Source organism: Lissotriton vulgaris, chromosome 9 (assembly GCF_964263255.1).
Source record: "Lissotriton vulgaris chromosome 9, aLisVul1.2, whole genome shotgun sequence".
NCBI lineage: Eukaryota > Metazoa > Chordata > Amphibia > Caudata > Salamandridae > Lissotriton > Lissotriton vulgaris.
The window spans coordinates 356,133,721-356,154,986 of NC_141697.1; the positions used below are offsets into that span (position 1 = coordinate 356,133,721).

At 44.2% G+C, this 21,266-nt stretch overlaps 1 protein-coding gene and 1 pseudogene across 2 annotated transcripts in view; both read right to left on the reverse strand.

Annotated features, from left to right (window-relative positions):
- Positions 1–21,266, reverse strand: part of SERPINA10 (serpin family A member 10) — a 218,944-nt gene that overhangs the window by 121,494 nt on the left and 76,184 nt on the right. For both annotated transcript variants that reach the window (XM_086937725.1, XM_086937724.1), the window contains exon 4: positions 11,069–11,342. In XM_086937725.1, coding sequence (XP_086793851.1) covers positions 11,069–11,342 — 274 coding nt within the window. The remainder of the gene's footprint in view (positions 1–11,068; positions 11,343–21,266) is intronic.
- Positions 1,354–2,385, reverse strand: LOC147690124 (uncharacterized; annotated as a pseudogene).

The window sequence follows — 21,266 nt, forward strand, 5'->3', positions numbered from 1 at the left end:
TTATTGGATTTTACCTCTACCGGAAACGTTTTGATGGTTCTATGATAGCTGGCATTATAAACATCAATAGATGCCTGTACAACATCCACATATCGGTAGGTGTTGCAGGTCTTAAAATATCACCAAATCTTAAAATGTAAAGTTCTGTTAAAATGCTTTATCATGGCAGATTTTACCTCTGTGTGTGTTAAAAAATGCTGAACAGTTTGTTGTTTTAATAACTTCTGAAAAACTTGTTTAAGAATTCTTTTCCATTGTCTGTTTGCAGTTTTTGAGGGGTTCTCCCATTCCTGAAGATGACTTTAAAGGCCCTATGGATCCTAGTGCTAGTTATATCACCTTACTGTTAACATATATCGAAATCCATATTATTCTTGGCTAGATCTTGAAGACTGATTATGTTAGCCTGCCATTGATTATCTACCTGCAAATTAACAATGGACAGTCTCCCCTTAGCACATCTTCTGGCTAGTTTGTGGAGTGAGTATACCTCTACCCCACATAACAGTTCTTCACCTGCGCTCTGTTTACCAGCTCATTTTCAGCTAGAGCCCTTCTAAACAGAACTTTGGCGTTTCCAATGCGTCAGACCCCACTTGTATTATAATAAAGCTTCCTTAACCTGTCCCCCAACATGTTATCTGCCTGGCATCCCATGAAATGATAGACAATGGTTTTGTGTGAGTTCATTTTATTTAAAATGAAGAATGTCAGCATACTTTACAGTTTCATAGTACAGGTCTTGTCATTGTTATGGGATAGCTTGCTGATTTTTACGACACACGCTACAGACATTACTGGAGGGTCAGCAGAATATTTGTCGGAGTGTCACAAGTTTTGATATCTTTACAGGTATAAACTCAAAGGCTCTTGACAGGACTTCACTGTCAACCCTCCTTTAACTTTGTACGCTTAGGATACAGACAGCATTCAAAACATCGTACAATTCTCTGTCCGAGAATACAAAAGCTTTTTTTCTGAAATAATCTCAGTCAAAAACTACAATGTGATATGTAAGATGGTCGTCGGTGGTAATATTAACTCCCCCACAGGGTATTTGTACGAGCTCCAATGTCGCTACACATTGACATGTCAGTTGGCTAAACATTTAGGGCTGTCACACTGCATCAGTGTGGGCGGTTCATAAAAGCTTCAGATAGGAAAGAGTTGAGGGTTGTATTCGGCGATTTTTTCTTTACGCAACACATACATCAACCTGATAATACATTTGTATCCTGGACGTCACTCAGAATGATTTTGCGCACCGACATTCTGATGTTTGTCCTAAAAGTGAGTTAGTACGTTACGTTAAATAATATATGAATGACACAATACTATGTGAGCTCATCATTATTAAAACAATTTCCATGGGGCTAAAGAGCCGACTCGTCGATTTTTAAAATACATATCACACATACGTCTTTCTGCAGCCCTTTCTCCCATCCTTCTAACAAAATACATACACAGTCCTTGCATACGGCCGAGTTTTGATCCTGGCTCGCCGAAGCTCTTTGAGCGTGGTCGACAAGACCTTAATCATATGATGGTGGACATTTTTCTTTTCTTCGCAAAAACCATGCACACGTCTTAACAGTTTATACACTTTGTGTAGGTCTAACAAGCTTCATATATGACGGATTACTCTTGATGTGTATGAGGCAAATAGACACTTGTGAGCCTCCTGCTGTGGATCATTAATTTTATTGCTGCAGAGGTTATAAAAGTCACGTTTGAGACATGCGTTCACTACACTCCCAGCAAAACCTCTAACAGGCGACATGTAGGGTACACCTGTGGCTTATTTTTCCAAATCTGTGATATTATAGGTTCAAACACATTTCTTCACGGCTCTTTGTTTTGGATTGTGAAGCTTTTAGTCTGTTTTGAACAGCTTAGGAAGTAATAATTTATGGTGTTAACTGTCAGCGGTGTCCTCTCGACCCCGACTGTTTTTGCTGATTCTTCCTATGGTTAAAAAAGACAAAATATTAGTTAAAAACGTTGCATTTTCGAGGGACTTGGCAGCTGTTATAAAATCTTCTCTCTCATATTAATCAAAGCTAATCCAGTGTCAAAGTTTGCACATGGCTGTTGCACAACGATAGCCTTCGGAGCCAGTAACTCCAGGCACTCCATATCTTTATAGACCGGTGAGTTAGGAGCTGTTATAGATTCTTCACCATCTTCCATTTCAATTACGTTGTTTCCTGCCATTGCTTCGTTACTCAAGGCTTCACTGTCGCTGCTGGAGCCCTTAATAGGTGATATCAGTTGCGAAAACTCCTTGAGGCTGAGTTTTTCAAGCTGGCGGCAGAGTTTCTCATAAAACCTGGTAACGTCATGACCACCCTCTTTAAAATCTTTCTTGTGCACACTCTGCTCCATCGTCGCTGGTTTCAGGCTGTGTTACTATCTATTAAGAGTGTTCAAATCATCATCAGAGGGCGTCTTTTGATGAGGTGCCTGTATCTCTTTATACGACTGAGCAAACTCTTTCTGGAGGGCTGCTCCTGGGTTTGGCATAGGCTGCTTAGGGGGCTCCTTATATGTATTCTAAGCATCAAAAAGAGGGCTTACGCCTCAACCTCACATCATGGTCACATTATCTCCAGGTGCTGTGGTTCATAGAGGGCTGCAGCACAGACTTATGTGTTATGACTAGCACGTGCCCAGGGTGGTGTCACAACAGAGTCATGTGACACTCCGTAAGTGGTGTAATTTCTGGGGAGGTTCCCCAGGGGCCCCAGAAGTGCCAGTACCAGAAGTGACATCACTTCCGGGCAAGATAAACTGTCACTTTTTGCTTGATGGCAAAAGGCATCCCGTTGTACTACTAAAAGGTCCTATCTATCACTGTGCTTGTGAAGAACTCACATAGAGGGAAATACCCATTCTTTAACAATGAACCCGAACCATACATTTTGGTACATTCTAAGGAGGCTGTGCTGTCAACTGTCTATCCCTTTTGGATTAAAAGGAGGCATGGCTGTTTATTTACATATTATTATTTGCTGTAAATATTGTGATTTTTTAAGTATCTCATTTGGTGTGTTAGTTATGGTTTCCATGGCTGTTGTGAAAGTTATGAATTGTGGCCTTAACCATAACTGCAGAGTAAGATTGGCCACAGGCCCTTCATCCAGCCCCGTGCAGGCAGCAACCCCCTCTGCACAGGACCTTTGGCAATGCGTGGTGTGGAGTTGGCCACAGGCAATAGCCTGAAGTCACACCCTGCATCCAACACCCTGCAGGCATCCAACCCAAGGCTGTGCACAGCATGGTGATGGCCACAAAGCTTGGCTGTGGCCAGGCCCTTTGACCAACCTCAAGGCCCTACGGAAAACCTCTCCCAAGCAGTTAACTCCACATCATGCACTGCCTTTAACACCAAAACACAAAACTAGGCGTCTTGGATTTATTTAGGGGTCAGCATATGAGTATGGAGAACCCCAGGTCTCCTATGGTCCCGCTGCCCCCGTATGTACCCATTCTGGGTGCATCTGAAGTCGGTAATACTCCTACCAGTTGGGAACAAGTACTTTTCACCTCTACCACTGGGTGGGAGCATTCTGACTTTCTCCGCCATCAAGAGCGTGGGCAGAGAAGAACAAGTCAGCTCCTACCCACCATAACATTTTTTAAAGCTCCCACCAGTTTGGAGAAGACATGCTGTCTATGCTCCTGTGGGCCAGGAAACTACTGTGTCATGGGGATGGACTCCACAGCTCACAGTTAGTGAGCAGGTTCTGAGGGATTGGGTCATCTGGGCCTTTTCAGGCTTGGAAGGGGGCCTCCATGACCCTTCCCTTTTAAATTGCATTTGGCCCTGGCTAAAGGGCCCCTGGAGCTTTTCGGACTTGGGAGAGGGGGCCACCCCCCCACTTTTTACACTTGATGTTGGCCCCAGGAGATGGGGTTCCCATGGCCTTTTCAGGCTCAGGGACAGGGGTTGGACGCCTCCTCCACTTGTTTCTAGTGTTCATCACTTGAGGTTTTTCAGGCTTTGGGATTGGGTTGTGAGCCCCCCTGCCCATTGTGATTATCTCAATAGGGGGGTTGGGGTCCCTATGGCCTCCAAGAGGCCATGTGCCCCCTCCCCTAATTATCTTACTCTGCCCCTCTGGGCCCTGGTCTACCCCTGGGGTATTATTTTGGCAGCACGGAAGCCCCTACTTTCTTTTCAATTTTGCTATGGATTCGCAAAGTTCTTTTTGTTTCTGTCCCTGCCAGCCCAGAGGGAGCAGGGTTTCCCTACCCTGTCCCATTATCTCTATTTTCAAAGTTTTTTCAAGGACTCAGTCCTGAGTACTAAGAGGGCAGCTGTCACATTCTCTGGAGATCGGTCAGTGCTGCGGATCCTTCGTAGCATGAAATATACAATGTTTTTGAGCAATAACTACTGAATAGATTTAAACCAAATCACAAAAAGCACGTTTTCCTGAACAAGATCTAGCTTTCTGCCAAATTTTGAGTAATTCCAGTTTTAGCGGCATGGCTGTTAAATTTTCATATAAAAAAAAGGGTAAAGCATGTTTTGGGACCCCCACCCTTTTTTCTAAGGAAACACAGAGATAATTATAATTACCCTGCATTTCCATAGGATTTTTTTTTTAGTTTTGCTAATAACTTTGGTTTGGTTTGACAAATCTACACAACACTTCCAAGAAATAAGTCTTACCCACCTCAGCTCCTTCCTGGAAAGTTCCAGGAGGATCCATTTAGCCGGGGCTGAGAAAAGAGGTCGAGGTCCCAAAATGTTTTTACCTATCCATTTATCAGTTGGAAAATCAAACATCAATACAGCAAAAACTGCAGAATGAAATTCCACCAAATGCGGGCAGAAAGCAAGAATTAGGTCCATAAGCGAGCTTTTTGTTAATGAGTGTAAATCCGTTCCGTAGTGTTTGGGAAATTAAGGCTCAGAACTTTGTGTATTTCACACCTTCGGTGGATCCGCACAGCAGACAGATACAATCTGGTTGGTTGGCACCACATCAACAAAGATGTGGTGGTAGCCATTTTAGGACTCAGGGACTGAGCGAGTGACAACAAGGATCATAGTTATCCTGTAGCTTGTCACTTTGAATCAGAACACAAGAGTACCTCCACAGGTTTTTCTGCATTGATCAAGTGCCGAAAGAGGAAAAGGAGGAGACATGTGAATCATTGTGAGTCTGACGTATTCCTCCATGGTTTAAATTGAAGATGATATTCGAACACACTGACATTGAAAAAGGCGTTGTGCCTAAAACATGTCTGTCAGTGCTTATGGCTTGTTATTAAACCATTATGTTTACATTAGACACATGAGTGCACTCAGTCTTTTGTAATGTGACTGTGGTTGCCAGAGTTGATCATATGTATATATGCATATTAAACAAAGATTAGAGATGAATCAGAGTTAGTATTACACTTGTTATGTTTGGTATACAAACCCAACTTAAACTACAAAAACTGTAAGTGTTATAGATATATCTTTAATTTCTCATTTAAGCACCACTTGCAAAGTTATATCTCATACTTATGGCTCATGTTTATACTTCCATACCACCTTAAAATACAGATAACTCATGCACCTCTGTGCACTGTATTCTCACCTCACTCACCACATTACATTAACTATAGGTCGCCACTGTACCATGCACTGTGTTCAGGCAAATATTGTAATTTGAGAAGTCATATGCAGTTATTAATGCAGTGATTTCACCTGCTCTAACTTCTGTAGTATGCAAGGGTATAGGTAGTGCATGGAGAAGTGGGTTATGGTTAATGTAGTGTAGCGAGTGAGATGAGAAGACTGTGTACAGAGATGCACGAGTTATCTGAATTTTAAGGTGGTGCGTAAGTATAAATGTGAGTTATATGTGGTTTTCCCTACGAGAAACAGCTCCCGACCCCTAAGCAGTGATGTAAAGCTAACCTATGGTGCTCCCTGCAGATTGTCATAAGAGGCCCCCAAGTCTCCAATATCTTACAAATATTCCTAGATTAAGACCTTTCTGACCGTGTGGACTTGTCATGTTTCTAGTGGGCATACTAGCTTCTGGAGGCAAGTAAATCTAATGGGGGAGCTTGTCGGGCTGAATGAGGAATAACAGGAGGAACCAGACCCGAGATTATCAATTCCCTGTCTCAGGCAAGGCTCACTGCCACTATTACAAGTGTCTATGTGTTCAATTATTGAAACAAATGTTAATCCACCACAGAAAAAAAGAGATTTTCAGTAAGATTTGTGAAAAATTGTGAGAAAGGGAAGAAAGCACCTCACTGTAGTAAAACCAAGGGGGGCTTGCTAGTTAGTACTCACTAGCACTCCCACTTATCATCTTTGGTAGATTTCTTCCAGTAAAGAAAAAGTGTGCGTTTCATCTTAGAGTTCTCAGTAGTGAGGAAAGAAAAAAGAAAAAAGAGAGTGAATGAAGTAGTGAGGAAAGAAAAAAGGAAGAAGAAAAAAGTCAGTGAATGAACAAATATAGATGCACTGTCAGTGCTAAGTGCCCGCCGGTCCCTGTGAGAAAAGAAATGCAATTCCCAACGTTTAAGTGAGCATCCTCAATGAAAAAAATTATTTATATTAAACCATTTTTAATTGCAGAAAGCCGACATGTTTCGTTGCCACCGATTTACACAACTTCATCAGGGCTGCCGGGGTAACCAGTATTCACCTTACTTGAGACTCACACTGGATCTGTGGTTTGAATGACATTAAAAAAGAAGAACGTGCCAAGGGTAAATACCACCTCAATACCAGATGCACTAAACAGTTGCCTTATAACTGCTCCTAAAATATTTATAATTACCGAGTGGTTGCGAGTGTCCCTCGTACCTGCAACCAACTGTCACATGTCAACAGGGTGAACGCAAACGTTCACGTCACCCTGCAAATATGCACATGTTGCAACATATTGCAATAGTCGAATACACGTCTCATTATATCCTCATCTCACATGCCCTTAGATATTCTCATTACCAATGTTTAAAATACTATGACTGATTCAAACACCACCACAGGCAACAATACTCTCCACACAAGGGCGTATCTCAATGTTCCAAACCATGATCAGGTCCTAACACTCGTTAGTGACCAAAGCAAGAGGAACCCTTTACACATGAGATAACTGTCCCTGTGCTAGCAACGGCACCTAAGCCAAGCGCTCAACCCCTTACCACTACCGAGTCCTGCCGGCGTCTTAGAGCTCCGTGCAATGATCTTCAAGGGATGTGGGCCACTGATATTTGCAACCCACCCTCTGCCACACGTCGTGACGGAACTGCACCGTCATTACTAAGTACTTCCCAGATGTCTCCAGGTTAACATGGAGGCCATATTGGAACGGGAACCAATGCCACATACCAGAAAGGATACTCATGGGCTTCAGGGATTTCTGACCTTTAAACCTATATCCCTACAGCCCTACATGTTTCTTAACTCAAAAATGTAAATATTCTGTAATCAAGCAACCCCACAAGGGGTACACCAATCAGCAATCCTTCATTTGAAATGCTTTAATATAAGCAAAACGCAGGAGCTCAACAGTTTTAAAAGAGGGAATAAGGGTTGTATGTGTTAATGGGAAGGCCAAGGGGGACAACAAGGGCAGACCATGGGGGGCAGCCTTTCAAAGGACCCTCACAAAATCCCTCACTGCTCCCCCTAAATGTCATGGCCTCATAGGGCGGCCAAAGTGTTCTCAAGACCCACAGCTATTATCCACATGGGCATAGCCACCAGCTAAAGATGACGGGGAACAGAGGGCATGCCAAAAACACCTCCTCACACAGCAGGAACTTTATTGTCTACCAACTTTATTCCATTCAATGGAATCATTCAGGCCCAATCGATCTGGTTTCTCAGAAAACAAATCCATTTAGCCTCTTTCCTAGCCAATATACTGTCAATATTGTGTGTTTCCCCCAACACCCTCTCAAGCAGCATCCACTTCAGGTCCCTGAAATCGTGTTGCTTCTCTTGTAAGTGTTGGAAAAGGCGAGTTGTCAATTTCCCTGCTTTAAGGGTACTGAGGTGTTCCTGTACGCGCACCTTCACCTTGCGCAATGTGAGTCCAATGTAATGTAACCCACAGATACAAGTAAGCCTGTAGCTGACGTGTGGTATTGCAATTGCCAAATTTATTTAAGTACCACGCTTTACCGCTCGTAAGAAGAACACTTTTGGTGACTTGTGTGAGATCACAAACTGAACAACCGCCACATGGGTAATGGCCGGACGACAAGTTGAATACCTTTTGCATAAGACTGGGCCGAGTGTGCACTAACTTATCTTTAAGATTAGGGGCTCTTCTAAAGGCAAACAGTGGTTGCAGTATCTTCTTAACACCTGTATCCAGTAAAGACCAATGTTTCCTTATTGTCTGTCTAACTTTTGTTGACAGTTGGTCAAACGTTGTGACAACAGGCAAACACTCATCCTTAAGTTTCACATTCCTCTCCAGTAGGGCCTCACGTGGAGTTTTCAAGGCACGTTTACAAGCCCTCTTGATCACTTCGGCAGGATAGTCCTTGTCTCTTAGTTTGGTCACCAGTTCTTCAGATTGCTCCATGAACCTATCCGTAGATGAACAGTTCTGGCGATACCTCAAAAACTGTCCCACTGGAAGGTTATTGCGCAGCGCTGTGGGGTGGAAACAGCGGTAATGCAGCAAGGAATTTCTGTCTGTGGGCTTCTGATGGACATTGGTGGATAACCTGTTGTCCATGGCTGTTATATCTACATCAAGGTAGACCGCGGAAGTATGACTGAAAGTCCATGTGAACCGCTAGCAACTGTCTAGCTCGTTCAACCAAGTCAGGAACGTAAGTAACAGGTCCTGCGATCCAGTCCAGATACACAGGACATCATCAATATACCTCCTCCAAAGAGAAATATTCTCTTTGAAGGGGTTGGAGGCATGATGGATCACATTATCCTCGAACTGGCCCACATAAATGCAGGCCAGACTAGGTGCAAATGTAGCCAACATTGATGTCCCTGACACTTCGAGGTACAGCTGGTTCTTGTATTCAAAAACATTCCTTGTAAGGGCCAGTTCGATGCACTGCAAAACAAAGGACTGTGGAGTGTCATGGAACCACTCAAGTGCCCCAAGAAAGCGCGCTGCTGCCACTAGCATGGCATCTAGGGGTATGCTGGTGTATAAAGATTCGATGTCTATGGTAATCAAGAATTGCCTCTTGGGGTCAAACGCCACTGTGTTGAGGATATTTAATATGTCAGTGGTATCCTGCACAAAGGAAGACTGTGTGATGACTGATTCTCTCAAAAAGAAGTCCGCAAACTGGGACCAAGGCTCCAATACAGATTGGACCCCAGACACGATTGGGCAACCTGGTGGTTGGCACTGTGGTTTGTGGATCTTCGGCAAGATGTAAAATGCTGGTACATGTGGTTTCAAGTTGACAAGGAAGTCCGATTCCTTATAAGTTATCCACTTTTTCTCCTTAGCACCCACGACCAGAGTCTTAATGATGTCTTGCAATTCAGGTGTGGGGTCACGTATTAATGGTTGGTAATTGGTGTGCACCACCAGGAGTCTCAGGACTTTCGTTTCATAATCTTGGGTAATGAAAACAACCACTGCCTCACCTTTATCGGCTTGTTTAATTGTTATTAATTTATTTTCTTGGAGAGATTTCACAGCCATTAAATCAGTACTGCTCCTATTATGGGGATGCAAGTGTTTTTGCGTTTGTTCCAAAGCCTCAATGTCACGGAGGACCCGCTGTTCAAAAACAGCCACCTCCGGCCAACCGCTGAACCCGAGGGACAAAACCCTGAAGGTCGCTGTAAATTAGTGGTAAAGATAGAAGGTGGTTCTCTGTCCTTGTCCATAAAGAATTTGTGAATTTTTATCTTTCGCATCCTTTCATGGATATCAGTGCGGCACTTAAAAGTGTTGTTTTGCGGGTGGGACAAACCTCAGCCCTTTATTCAATACTTTCAATTCTTCCCGGGACAAGGAATAATTGGACAGATTGACAGCAATATCATTCGCAAAAGAGATTGGGAGATGTTATTCAAACAGATGCTATTTCCAGGATAGTAGACTTGAAAAAGGCAGGGAGCACAAACTGTTTTATTGTAATGAGATTAACCAGTGCTGCTAAATGTGCTTTTGAGTAACCTGTGTTCTGTAAGAAAATTAGCAGTTTATTTTGATCAACATTCATATCAATTTACAAACAGTAAGGGGAGGGCTAATGGTAATATCCTTTTTGAACTTGGTGGGGGCCTGACACGGTTGTGGAAATGAAAGGGATAGTCTTATAGTTCCACTTTCATCAAGGCCATGTGCCCTGCCAAAACGCTCCACCATTTTCCAAAACTTTGGAGCATGTCTCCAGCCAGTTTCTGTTATCATAAACCAGCAGAGGTCTCTGCTTTTTTGCAAGATGTGAAACGGAGGTTGAGTTTGGGGGTCCTATCTGAAAATCATTGCAGTGCCTACTGTAGACAAGCAAGCGAAGAATATCGTAAATGTGAGCTGTAAAGCTGAAATATTTAAACGGGATTTTTGTGACCATATTTCTCCAAAAGAACAGTATTCACAAAATTGTCTTTTCCAGGCTATTGAGTGCCAAAGTTTTAGTCTAGGGGAAACAAGGAGGAACTAATGCAGTAGGATGAAAGCCAGAACAACATACAACACTTGAGTTGGCAAGAGCTCAAACAGGACAAGAAAGGGGCAGTTTTGATAGACAGAACAGTCATATTCTAGCTTCATATTCTTTATGGCGGGGGCTCTGCCTGGAGCAGATGTCGTACTTTAGAAATCCTTTATTCATGTGCATTCATTCATTTCTTCATTCATTATTCGCCTGTATTACTGTGAGACCAGGTGGTAATTTTTCAAAGTGTTTTATGGTATCTAAAAGATGCTGGTAAACACACCAATGACGTTGCAGCCTCATACTGCTGACTATTCAACATATTGATGCCACTAAACATGGCAGTAAAGCTTACTGAATGGTATTTGCAGTGTGGGACATTAATCACTTTACTGTATTTTTAACAGGCATCACTAGTCTTCTTAAACAAGGTTGACCTTACCTGGCTTCCATTTTTGCCAGCCACGCCTGCACAAGTTCACCTGTCAAGTTGTCTTCAATCAACCCATAATCCCCCTCTTCTCTTGGCAGGACCACCAGCAGGGCTGCATTCCCTCTGTAGGGCAACTTTAGCACTGTGCATTTAAGTTTTTTGTCAACAGTTGAAGAAATCAGGTCAGCTTTGAACATCGTGGGCACCTTGATCTTTTTATATTTGTTTATAAAAAAAGGGTTTGGTTCTGTGAATGCTTCGTTGAATGGATACAGCCACATGCCTGCAGGGGGAAGAATATTTCAATCATTGCTGTTCAGGAGAAGAAGGTTTTTCAAACATTTTGCTTTGCTCAATTTACATTTGTCTTTTCACTTCGGTTGTAATTACACGAATCTATGGCACTAAATGAAGCAGTGCCAGGGTGTGTGCCTAAAGCATGTATTACAGTAATAGGTAAAACCTATTGCCCAGCCACTTGCAACATAAGCTCACTTATAGATTCACAAAAAAAGTCGTACATTTACTCAAGTAGGCAAACTCCTACTTAGTGAGAAACCTTCCAACATTGTTGGAGTTCTAAAATACTTCAGGCTTTCTCCTGTTGCCCATTCCCAAGATTACTCACACGAGGAAATATTTTCTCATACAGAGTGTACTTGTGCAGATTTTAATGAGGAAGTTTCATACTGAAATGTATTTGCACCTTTAAGCTCTGTTTTTATTTCACCCTAGAGAACTGCCTTACCATACACCACTACCCATTTTGGGTGTAGTTTTTCTCCATTCTCCCCCTCAAAATTGATTTACTCTTCTTTTAAAATGATTAGATTTGAGGCACCCAAAATTGCACAGCCAGAGGCCTCCTTCCAGCCTTCCTAAAAAATATACCTGTAGCCCACTCGGGTCAGACCACATCTTCCCCTCCCCCCCAACACTGTTGTGGCTGACCACAACTCATCCTTTAATTAACAAGGAGGCAGGTGTACAGATTTCCCTTGTCTTTTTCTGATTCAGAATGCCTCAAACTAGGGACATCGTGGAGAAGGAAATGGGAATTTATTTTGCCTTGCATACATAAACATATCAAATGGGGGTCGCCTTCTTCTGTATTATCTGTAATTCCAGGATACCCCTTCGAGTGGCCCAACATTGTGATGATGTGAACAGTCTAGTAGTTGGGTTGGGAGGAGTTACAGGGTTGGAGGAAGAGGAGGGGCCGAGACAGGAAAAGGGTTAGTTAGACTAGGGACAGGGACACAGCAAGAAGCAAAGAATAAAGCTCCTTGTTACACATGGTTATTGTCTGTCGTTATTGAGCCCAAGACACGACAACTGGCGACGAGGGTGGGATGGTGCAGTCAGTCACCCACAGAACCCAAGAAGAAGCGTCTCTGTCCCCGGCAGCGTGAAAGAAGGAAAAACGCTGTCGAGCCACGTGTGGCTGAAGTAAGTCCGCCGCCCAGAACGAGATGCCAGCGATAGTTGCCCCTGCTCCGCGATCTGTCAGTCGCGTAGAGCCCCGAGGGAGAAAACGCCATCGATAGCTGGGGTTTTTTAAAGCGGTGCGCCGGTTCGCACGGAAACCACGGCTCACCCCTGATGCGTGCAAATCGGCACGCGCTTCATGAGGAGAAGTCGGGTGCCCACCCCGACTCTGCCTACGGCTCCGGTGATCAAGGAGCATCTGCGGTGCTGCCCAGGGTTCGTGGAAGCGTCCCGACGAAGAATGCCGGGATGCGTGAAAGGAGACGGCTCACCACCGATGCATGAGGAATGGCATGACAGTCATGAACTGACGCTACGAGCTTCCCTGATCGTACCTGGAGGTCCTCAAGGTCCAAGAGCGCAGGGACACTGAGGAAGGGATGCAGCGTGTAGATATCGGCTGCCGGTGAGTCCTGGAGAATGAGCATGCCCTGAAAGAGTGAATGAAAGCAAGTCTCGTGTGGACCTAGATCTTATGAACGGCGGCCATCTTAGGATCAGGCAACCATCAGGACAACCTCTATGTGTGAATCACAAGCGGCCATTTTGAAGTCAGGTAGCACAAGGCTGAAGCTAAACAAACATTGACAACTGCAAAACAAGCATTGATAATTGCACAACAAGCATTGGTAGTTGCAAACAAGCACTCGTCAGTGCAGGAACAAGCATTGGAAACTGCAAAACAAGCATTGGTAATTGAAAAAAAGGAAAAAGGGTAAGCTCTAGCAAGTGTATAACCGTGACACTAGTATATCAGTCCAGAAAAGTCGAACTCACCGAACCGGAATGGTGGCGGTGCAGCGGTGGCTGCCCCTGTCATGCCTGTAGTCTCACATCTGCGCCCCCCGAAATCACTGACTCTAGTGGCTGGTGGAAGCATGGGCCCCATATGGCAGGAGTGGTTGGAGGATTTCGAGGATTATCTTGAAGGATCAAAAGCCACGGGAGACAGAGACAAGCTAATTGCACTCCGCAATCTGGTCGGCAAAGAGGTTTGCAAAGTGATCAAAGAGTTGCCGACGGATGATAACGGAACCTATGACAAGGTGCGAGATGCTTTAAACCGAATGTTTGTGCACAAAAGAAATGTGGACTACGAGAGATATGTATTCCATCAGGCACGACAAGACAAGGAAGAAATGATGAGCACATTCATATCCAGACTACACCTACTGTCTCAATATTGCAACTTTGACGCATTCTCGACGGAGGATGCCATCCGACTAAGAGTTATCGAGGGCTGTCACTCAGAGACACTCCAAAGGCGGCTGCTGAGAAAAAGTCATGATCTCGACGAAATAGAGGAAATGACTAGGGTGTATGATCAAGCGGAAGAGCATGCCAAGAACATGGAGACAGGGCGTAGTGAGAGAAGAGAACAAGCATATTGGACGCAAAACAACAACACTCAGAAAAGGTCAAACGAGCGACAGAGAAGGTCTCGTCCAGTGTCCCGTCACCAACACAGAGGTCGTCGGCGCCATGAATCTGGAAGGAGAGACATGAAATCAAACTATGCCAGGAAGCCGGAAATGATATCGATGTGGGTATGATTTCCCGCATACAGATGTATGTCCAGCAATGGGTCAACAGTGCCGGAAATGTGGACGAAAGAACCATTTTGAGGTGATTTGTGGAGTGTATAGCAAGGAGAGAAGGAGAGAGACAACAAAGTCGTTTCGCCAAGATTATAAGCGACACCATGCCAAAGCTGTACAGGACAGAGCCATATCATCATCTGGTTCGTCGCATTCCAGCAGGGAGTCTCGCAGATCCCAATGGGCAAGAAGGTCGCTGAGAAGGTCACCGTCGAGGGAATCGAGGTCGACATCTCAGGAGTCAGTATACACGGACGAATATATCTGCATGGTGGCCGACCCGGACCAGCTAAAGAAATATCCGCCACTACACATCAAAGTGGGGACACATGCAACCAAATTTGTGTTAGACAGTGGGACATCATTGAACTACATGCCCGTGACTGAATATAACAAAATGCAGCCACCACCCATCCTGAGTCCAGCACATGTCAGGGTGTTTACCTGGATGGCGAAAAAAACACTTCCATGCCTGGGAAAGTTTGCAACAACGCTCAAGCATGAATCTACCTCAGTTTCAGCGTACATTCACGTCATCGAGGGTCCCGAGGCTGATTGTATCCTCAGTCTGCCTACAGCGGGGCGCCTCAGACTGCTTGAGATCCTATACCAGTCAGTGACAATCCAGACATTGTCCGTAAGTTCCCCAAGTTATTCACTGGGCTCGGGAAAATGGACAAATGCCTGATTCGCTTGCACATCAATGATCAAGTGCGCCCTGTTGCTCAGCATTCAAGGCGAGTGCCTTTTCATCTTCAGCAGGCTGTAGAGGATGAAATCCAGGAACTTCTACAAGCTGACATTATTGAGAAAACGGATGGTCCCACACCATGGGTGTCACCAGTGGTCATAGTTCCGAAGAAGGGCACCCCAGAAAAGGTACGATTATGTGTGGACATGAGGCTTCCCAATACACTCATAGAAAGAGAGCGTCACCCGGGGCCTCATCTGAGTGATATGATATCAGCATTAAATGGAGCCAGGGTATTTTCTAAACTTGATTTAAATGAGGGATACCATCAGCTGGAATTACACGAAAAATCAAGGTACATAACAACTTTTGCCACCCATCTGGGTTTGTTTCGATATAAGCGGCTGAGTTTCGGTATCTCCTCTGCAGCGGAAATATTCCAAGTGGTCATCCGTCAGACTATCAGACATATACAAAATTCACTGAACTATAGTGATGATATTCTGGTGTATGGGTCAAACACACAGGAACCTGACAAAGCTTTGGATCGAGCATGCCATGCTCTCCTAGAAGCTAATCTAACTCTCAACAAGGACAATTGTGAGTTCCATCAATCCACTCTTATGTTCTTCGGACATGTGTTCTCGGGGAATGGGATGAAGCCCGACCCTGAGAAAGTGACAGCGCTCAACACCACCAAGAGCCCTCAAGATGTGAGCGACATCAGCTCGTTTCTGGGCATGGCGAGCTATTGCTCCAGATATATAAAGGACTACGCCACGATCAGTCACCCACTCCGTGCCCTCACCAAGCAAGGACAACCGTTTGTGTGGAGCTCTCAGTGTGAGCGGGCATTCCAAGAAATTAAACAGGCGGTGGAATCAGCGGACAATCTAGCCTACTTTAACCCCAAGAGGAAGACGGAGATAACGGTGGATGCCAGTCCAGTGCAATCCTGGCTCAGTACGATAATGTCACCGATCGACGACACATTGTGGCGTATGCCAGTCACAGCCTATCAGACACCGAGAAGGCTTATTCTCAGCCTGAGAAAGAGAACCTAGCGGTCGTATGGGTCTGCAAACAATTCCATGTGTTTATTTACGGCAAATATTTCACCATGATTACGGACCACCAAGCACTTGTCACCATCTTCGGTAATCCCAAGGCCAAGATGCCACCTCACATTGAAAGGTGGGGTTTGCGCCTGCAAGAATACACCTACACAATCATTCATAAACCAGGAAAGGCAGAGAATCCTGCAGACTACATGTCCAGACACCCTCAAGCATCTCAAGCCTCACTCCCGTCGATAGCTGAAGAATACACACACTTTGTGTTAGGCATAGCCCGACCACCAGCAGTCCCCTTGGAAGCGATATAGGAAGCTACTGCGCAAGACAACATTCTTCAGAAAGTAGTGCGCCAACAGCGCACACATCGCTGGAGACATGACAGTGAGGAGGAACAGAGTGATCCGCAAATCCGGCAAGAGATGCAAGCCTTTCGACATGTCAGTGAAGAGTTGTCTGCTACCTCAGAGGGGCTCCTACTGTGAGATCATCGGATTGTCATCCCGAGGCAGTTACGGCAAGGTCAGGTTAACCTCGCCCATGAAGGTCATCGGGGAGTTGTTGCAACAAAGAGAGCTCTCCGGGAGCGAGTATGGTTCCCACAACTAGACCAAATGGTGGAGCTCACCTTAAAGGACTGCCCCCAGTGTCAACTAGTGATGCCTGGAGATTCCCCAGCTCCCCTTCAAATGACTAAACTACCCAGTGGGGTATGGCAGGAGCTTGCCATGGATTTTTATGGACCACTCCAGTCATGCAGATACGTAGTGGCCATCATGGATGAATACTCGAGATTCCCGATAGCCCAGTTTGTGTCTTCTACTAACACTTCCAGCACAATTGCCATACTAGACGAGGTGTTTGCCGCATGGGGTGTTCCCAAGGAACTCAAGACAGACAATGGCCCCCCTTTAACAGACATGAATTTAGTGAATTTGCAAAACATCTCAACTTTCGACATCGTAAGGTCACGCCTCTGTGGCCACAAGCCAATGGCACCATTGAACGATTTATGGCCACTTTAAAGACGACTTTTCAACAAGCCACCCTGGAGAAAAAAGACTTGCAAGTGGCTCTCAACGAGGTTTTAAGAGCCTATCAAACAACACCACATGCTGCCACCGGAAAATGTCCTGCCACCCTCAGGTTGGGGCGACCCATCAGAACAAGGATCCTGACATGGGAAGGAGCTCTGAGACCGGTGTCTCCGACACGCGTCCATCGAGAACTATCAGCAGCTGATCAAGCAGGCAAGAGCAAAATGAAACTGTAAGCAGACACTAGACGGAGAGCCAAGGCTCCATCTCTTCATACAGGCGATTGTGTGGTGGTAAAACAAGAACAGTCAAAGAAAACGGATTGTAGATTCAAGGAGGAACTATTGACTATCACTCAGCAGAAGGGTACCATGATCACTGCAGAGTCTGAGAACAGACGGGTCACCCGAAATGTGTCCCATTTTCAGAAATGTACCCCGGCCATGAAAGAGATACTTGACAGGGATCCGTTCCAACGAGAGGCCGAAGGACTTAGTCAACTGGGTCCAACCCAGAGACCTGATCGACAAGCAGAAGTTGCGTCTGCAGATTTTGGAATGAGTCTCCGACCATGAAGAGACATCCACAAGCCCAAGAGACTGATTGAAGAACTATAATCAAGTCAGTTGTTTCTTTTGTTAACAAAGGGGGAGAAGTGATGATGTGAACAGTCTAGTAGTTGGGATGGGAGGAGTTACGGGGTTGGAGGAAGAGGAGGGGCCGAGACAGGAAAAGGGTTAGTTAGAGTAGGGACAGCGACACAGCAAGAAGCAAAGATTAAAGCTCCTTGTTACACATAATTATTGTCTGTCGTTATTGAGCCCAAGACACGACAAACATAAACAGTGTTGCGCTAGTCTAAGTGAGTAAAATTGAAGTAATGCATAATACCTACACAATGGTTTGAGTAAAGTAGCAGGGAAATATCTCTATGCAGGTCCACCTGTAGTTTATCATCAATATCATTAATCATTATTAAGTAGCACTAATACCCAATCGAGATTATTAGAAAGCGGCAAGGATGAAAGAAATCAGAATTACGGTTTTAATATTTGTTGAATGGACATCTATTTTGTTGCACTTTTAACGGTCTGTAAATTGTGACAAGGGCATGTAATAGGCAAATAATTTGCCTTTACTTCTGACCTTATTGTTTGCGCGAACAAAGAAAGACCAAAGGAAATGATGGACGGAGCGTTGACAATACAAGCACTCACCCCACGTCAACTGATCTGGGTTTAATCCATCACTGTTCTTTAGCCCACTCTGCCACCAAAGTTCAGACATGGCCATATGCAAATCAGTCTGACCCTGTGCCTCATGGGAACAGTGTAATGTAATGTAATGTATGTATACTTGTAAAGCACACTGTTACCTCGTTACGTGGTGTCCTGGCGCTGTATACCGCTGGGGAACCCGTCCTGGCTTTCCCTGTGAGAGGGCACCCTCAAGGTGAAGCCAGGCATCCCCGGCGCTGCTAGGGCCGTTGTGGAGATTAAGCAAGCTATTGCCCAGAGTTGCAGAGTGGGACCCATGGTTAGCGTAGGCACCTAGGCGAGAATTATCGAGTCCGCGGACATTGACCCAAGACCCTGCCGCGTCGGGAATTGAACCCTGGTCCCGGGCCGACTTCTGCTTCAGGGTCTGCCGCTTCTAACCAGTGAGCCACACTTCTCCACAGTCCAGCCCGAACTGCCAAGCCATGCCTTCCCTGGACCGGAAACAAGCTGCCGAGGACCGGTTTCTGGCATTTCAGCCGTCTGAACTGGGGTGTCGGAGTGAGCTAAAGAACGGTGATGGATTAAACCCAGATCAGTTGACTGGGGGTGAGTGTTTGCATTGTCAACGCTCCGTCCATCACCACCTTTGGTTTTTCCATATTGTTTGTGCACCTTTCAAGAGGAGATCTGATATGTTATTGAAATAATTTGCCATCTGAAAAAATTATTAGCCTTTTATTCTGGTGCATGTTTGTATGGTGCGTATTGTGGCAGTGAGAATCATAAACTTTATTTTAATTTTGACATGTAACTCATATACTCTTCTAAGAACTGGTGACCCTATAAAAAAATCATGACAGCTCATGTTGCTGTATTCTGAAAAACCTGCGGCTTTCAGAGTCTTCTCCTAGTCTAGACATAGTACCTACATTATCTTCTAAAACAAAATGGCAACAGCATGCTTGAAGTTATAATTCAATGATGAAATGACTGCATTGATTCGAAGGTTCATGTACATCTCGGAGTCAAATAAAATACCTACATTTTTAACTTCCTCCTACATGAGAAGATTTCAATAATAAACAATTTCTCATGTGGGTCTTAGGAGTGGACAACATAAAAGACGATGTAAGCAGTAACAAATCGTATTTTGATTCTTTTAAAGCTAGCAAGTCGATCAATTTCTATGTGTTTACCATTCCAAAAATGCATTGACTATAAATATCCGAATCTTGAAAGTCACTGTAAAGTATACTTTCTGACTGTCATCAAGGTAAGTGTTGAATGTATTGAAAGCAGAAAAAGCAATGTATGGACATTTACAATTTGATTTAGAGGTTATTTAACACAGTGAATGATATACCATCGCATGTCACAGGGATGGGATCAGGTGTAAAGGTTTCACATTTGTTTAAAAAATATTTCATAAAAAATTCGTAGATCCCCACTACTTCATGGATCCTAGTTAGTAGCAGTGGTTGGTTAACAGGATTGAACATGTTGGATAATTTTAATAACATGATCATTACTGGAGATCTCCAATCTGCTATTTCCTTGATGAAGTATTGATCATCTAAAGTGGCAGTCCAGATTAATCTTTTTAGTTTGAACCACAATTGCTTTTCTCCTCGAACTGATCGTGGTTCCCAAAAAGCTTTCAGCTAAAGGGTGTCTGCCTTTTTCGAAGAACTGCAATAAAAACAGGACATTACATATTGGTCTTGGATGTTCCAGTGCCATAGCTGGTGCTTGAGGGGGCAAGTCGGTCTCCCTAGCAATTATTTGTGTCTAAAGATTTGACTACTCCTCCAGTTTGCTCAATGGCTAACTCACAAAACTGAAATGTGTCCAAGGTTTTCAGAATAAGGTTTCCTTCTTTTGGCATGATTGGTGATTAGATTAAATGCAGAGTTTGTCTTTCCGCCTGTGACAGCAGTTCTGTAGATGTTCTGTTGACATCGTTAGTGCCCCTGTGAACCACCTATTGATATGTGAACATAAAATTTCCTAAGAACCTTCCATTCTTTCAAGTCCTCTGTTCAATTATACTATGTATCTGTATATCATGGAGCCCCTACTACTGTGCTGAAGAAGCTTCAGCAAATCTAAAACGTGCTGCACAAAGTAGCTCTTAGAGTACAGAACTCTTCCTCGTCTCATCTGCTCTTATCTCTTTTCACTGGCTTCCAGTATCTAAAAGGAATTTTAAAAATCCCTTTGCATATTCCACACGGCTCTCCAATAAACTACTCCAATTTATCTGAGAAATACATTTCTACAGTGTTAACCAAGTGGGATCTGGGGGTAGGGCCCTCTCTCTGGCTGCCACCAAATTGTGGAATTCCATGCCTCCATTTTTCTGTAAGATATCGGCTTTGATTTAATTGAATAAAGTCTTAATGATACAAATTGATCCTGATCCATTTGTTTTTGGCTTTCTGACTATGATTGGTTCCCTCTGCTCAGCAGGAGAACACTTGTGCTCAGCCTCCTAGCACCCATATACCTTCCTAGTGTTTGTGCTCTCAATAAGACACATAACGTAATATAACTATGATATTTGCACATGGTGGTGCAAAGATAATGGCAAAATATTATATCCAGTTTATATGATAACCCACATATGATGTGTAAATTCATGATTGAAAGTATTCCCTCAAGATGTACAAGTTTTTGTTAACAGGATTATGTTAACAAAGATTCAAATCACCCAGTCTAATACCTCACTATTGGCATTGTCATAACATTCCTGTATCACTGTTAACCTTTTCACCTGCTCTACAAATCCATGCACAACATCCAAAATTCCTATACGTCCTCTTCATTTGTTTTTTTATTCGAAATTGACATACAGACCTGTAGTGCCCCAAAACCCAACCACTGCTTCAGTAATCGACCTTCACATGTTAGTTGACAACATTTCCCTTCAAATACCATCCCCACTAGACATTATTACTCAAGGCAAACCAGAAGATCCAAGATTACCAGAGCTTGGAAGGAGTGCACTACGGTGTGTTACCAAGCCTGGTGGTGAGTGGGAAGATGGCGGCCGAGTAGGAAGCTCGGTCGGAGAGCTCCCAACACACCCGTGAGAATAGCA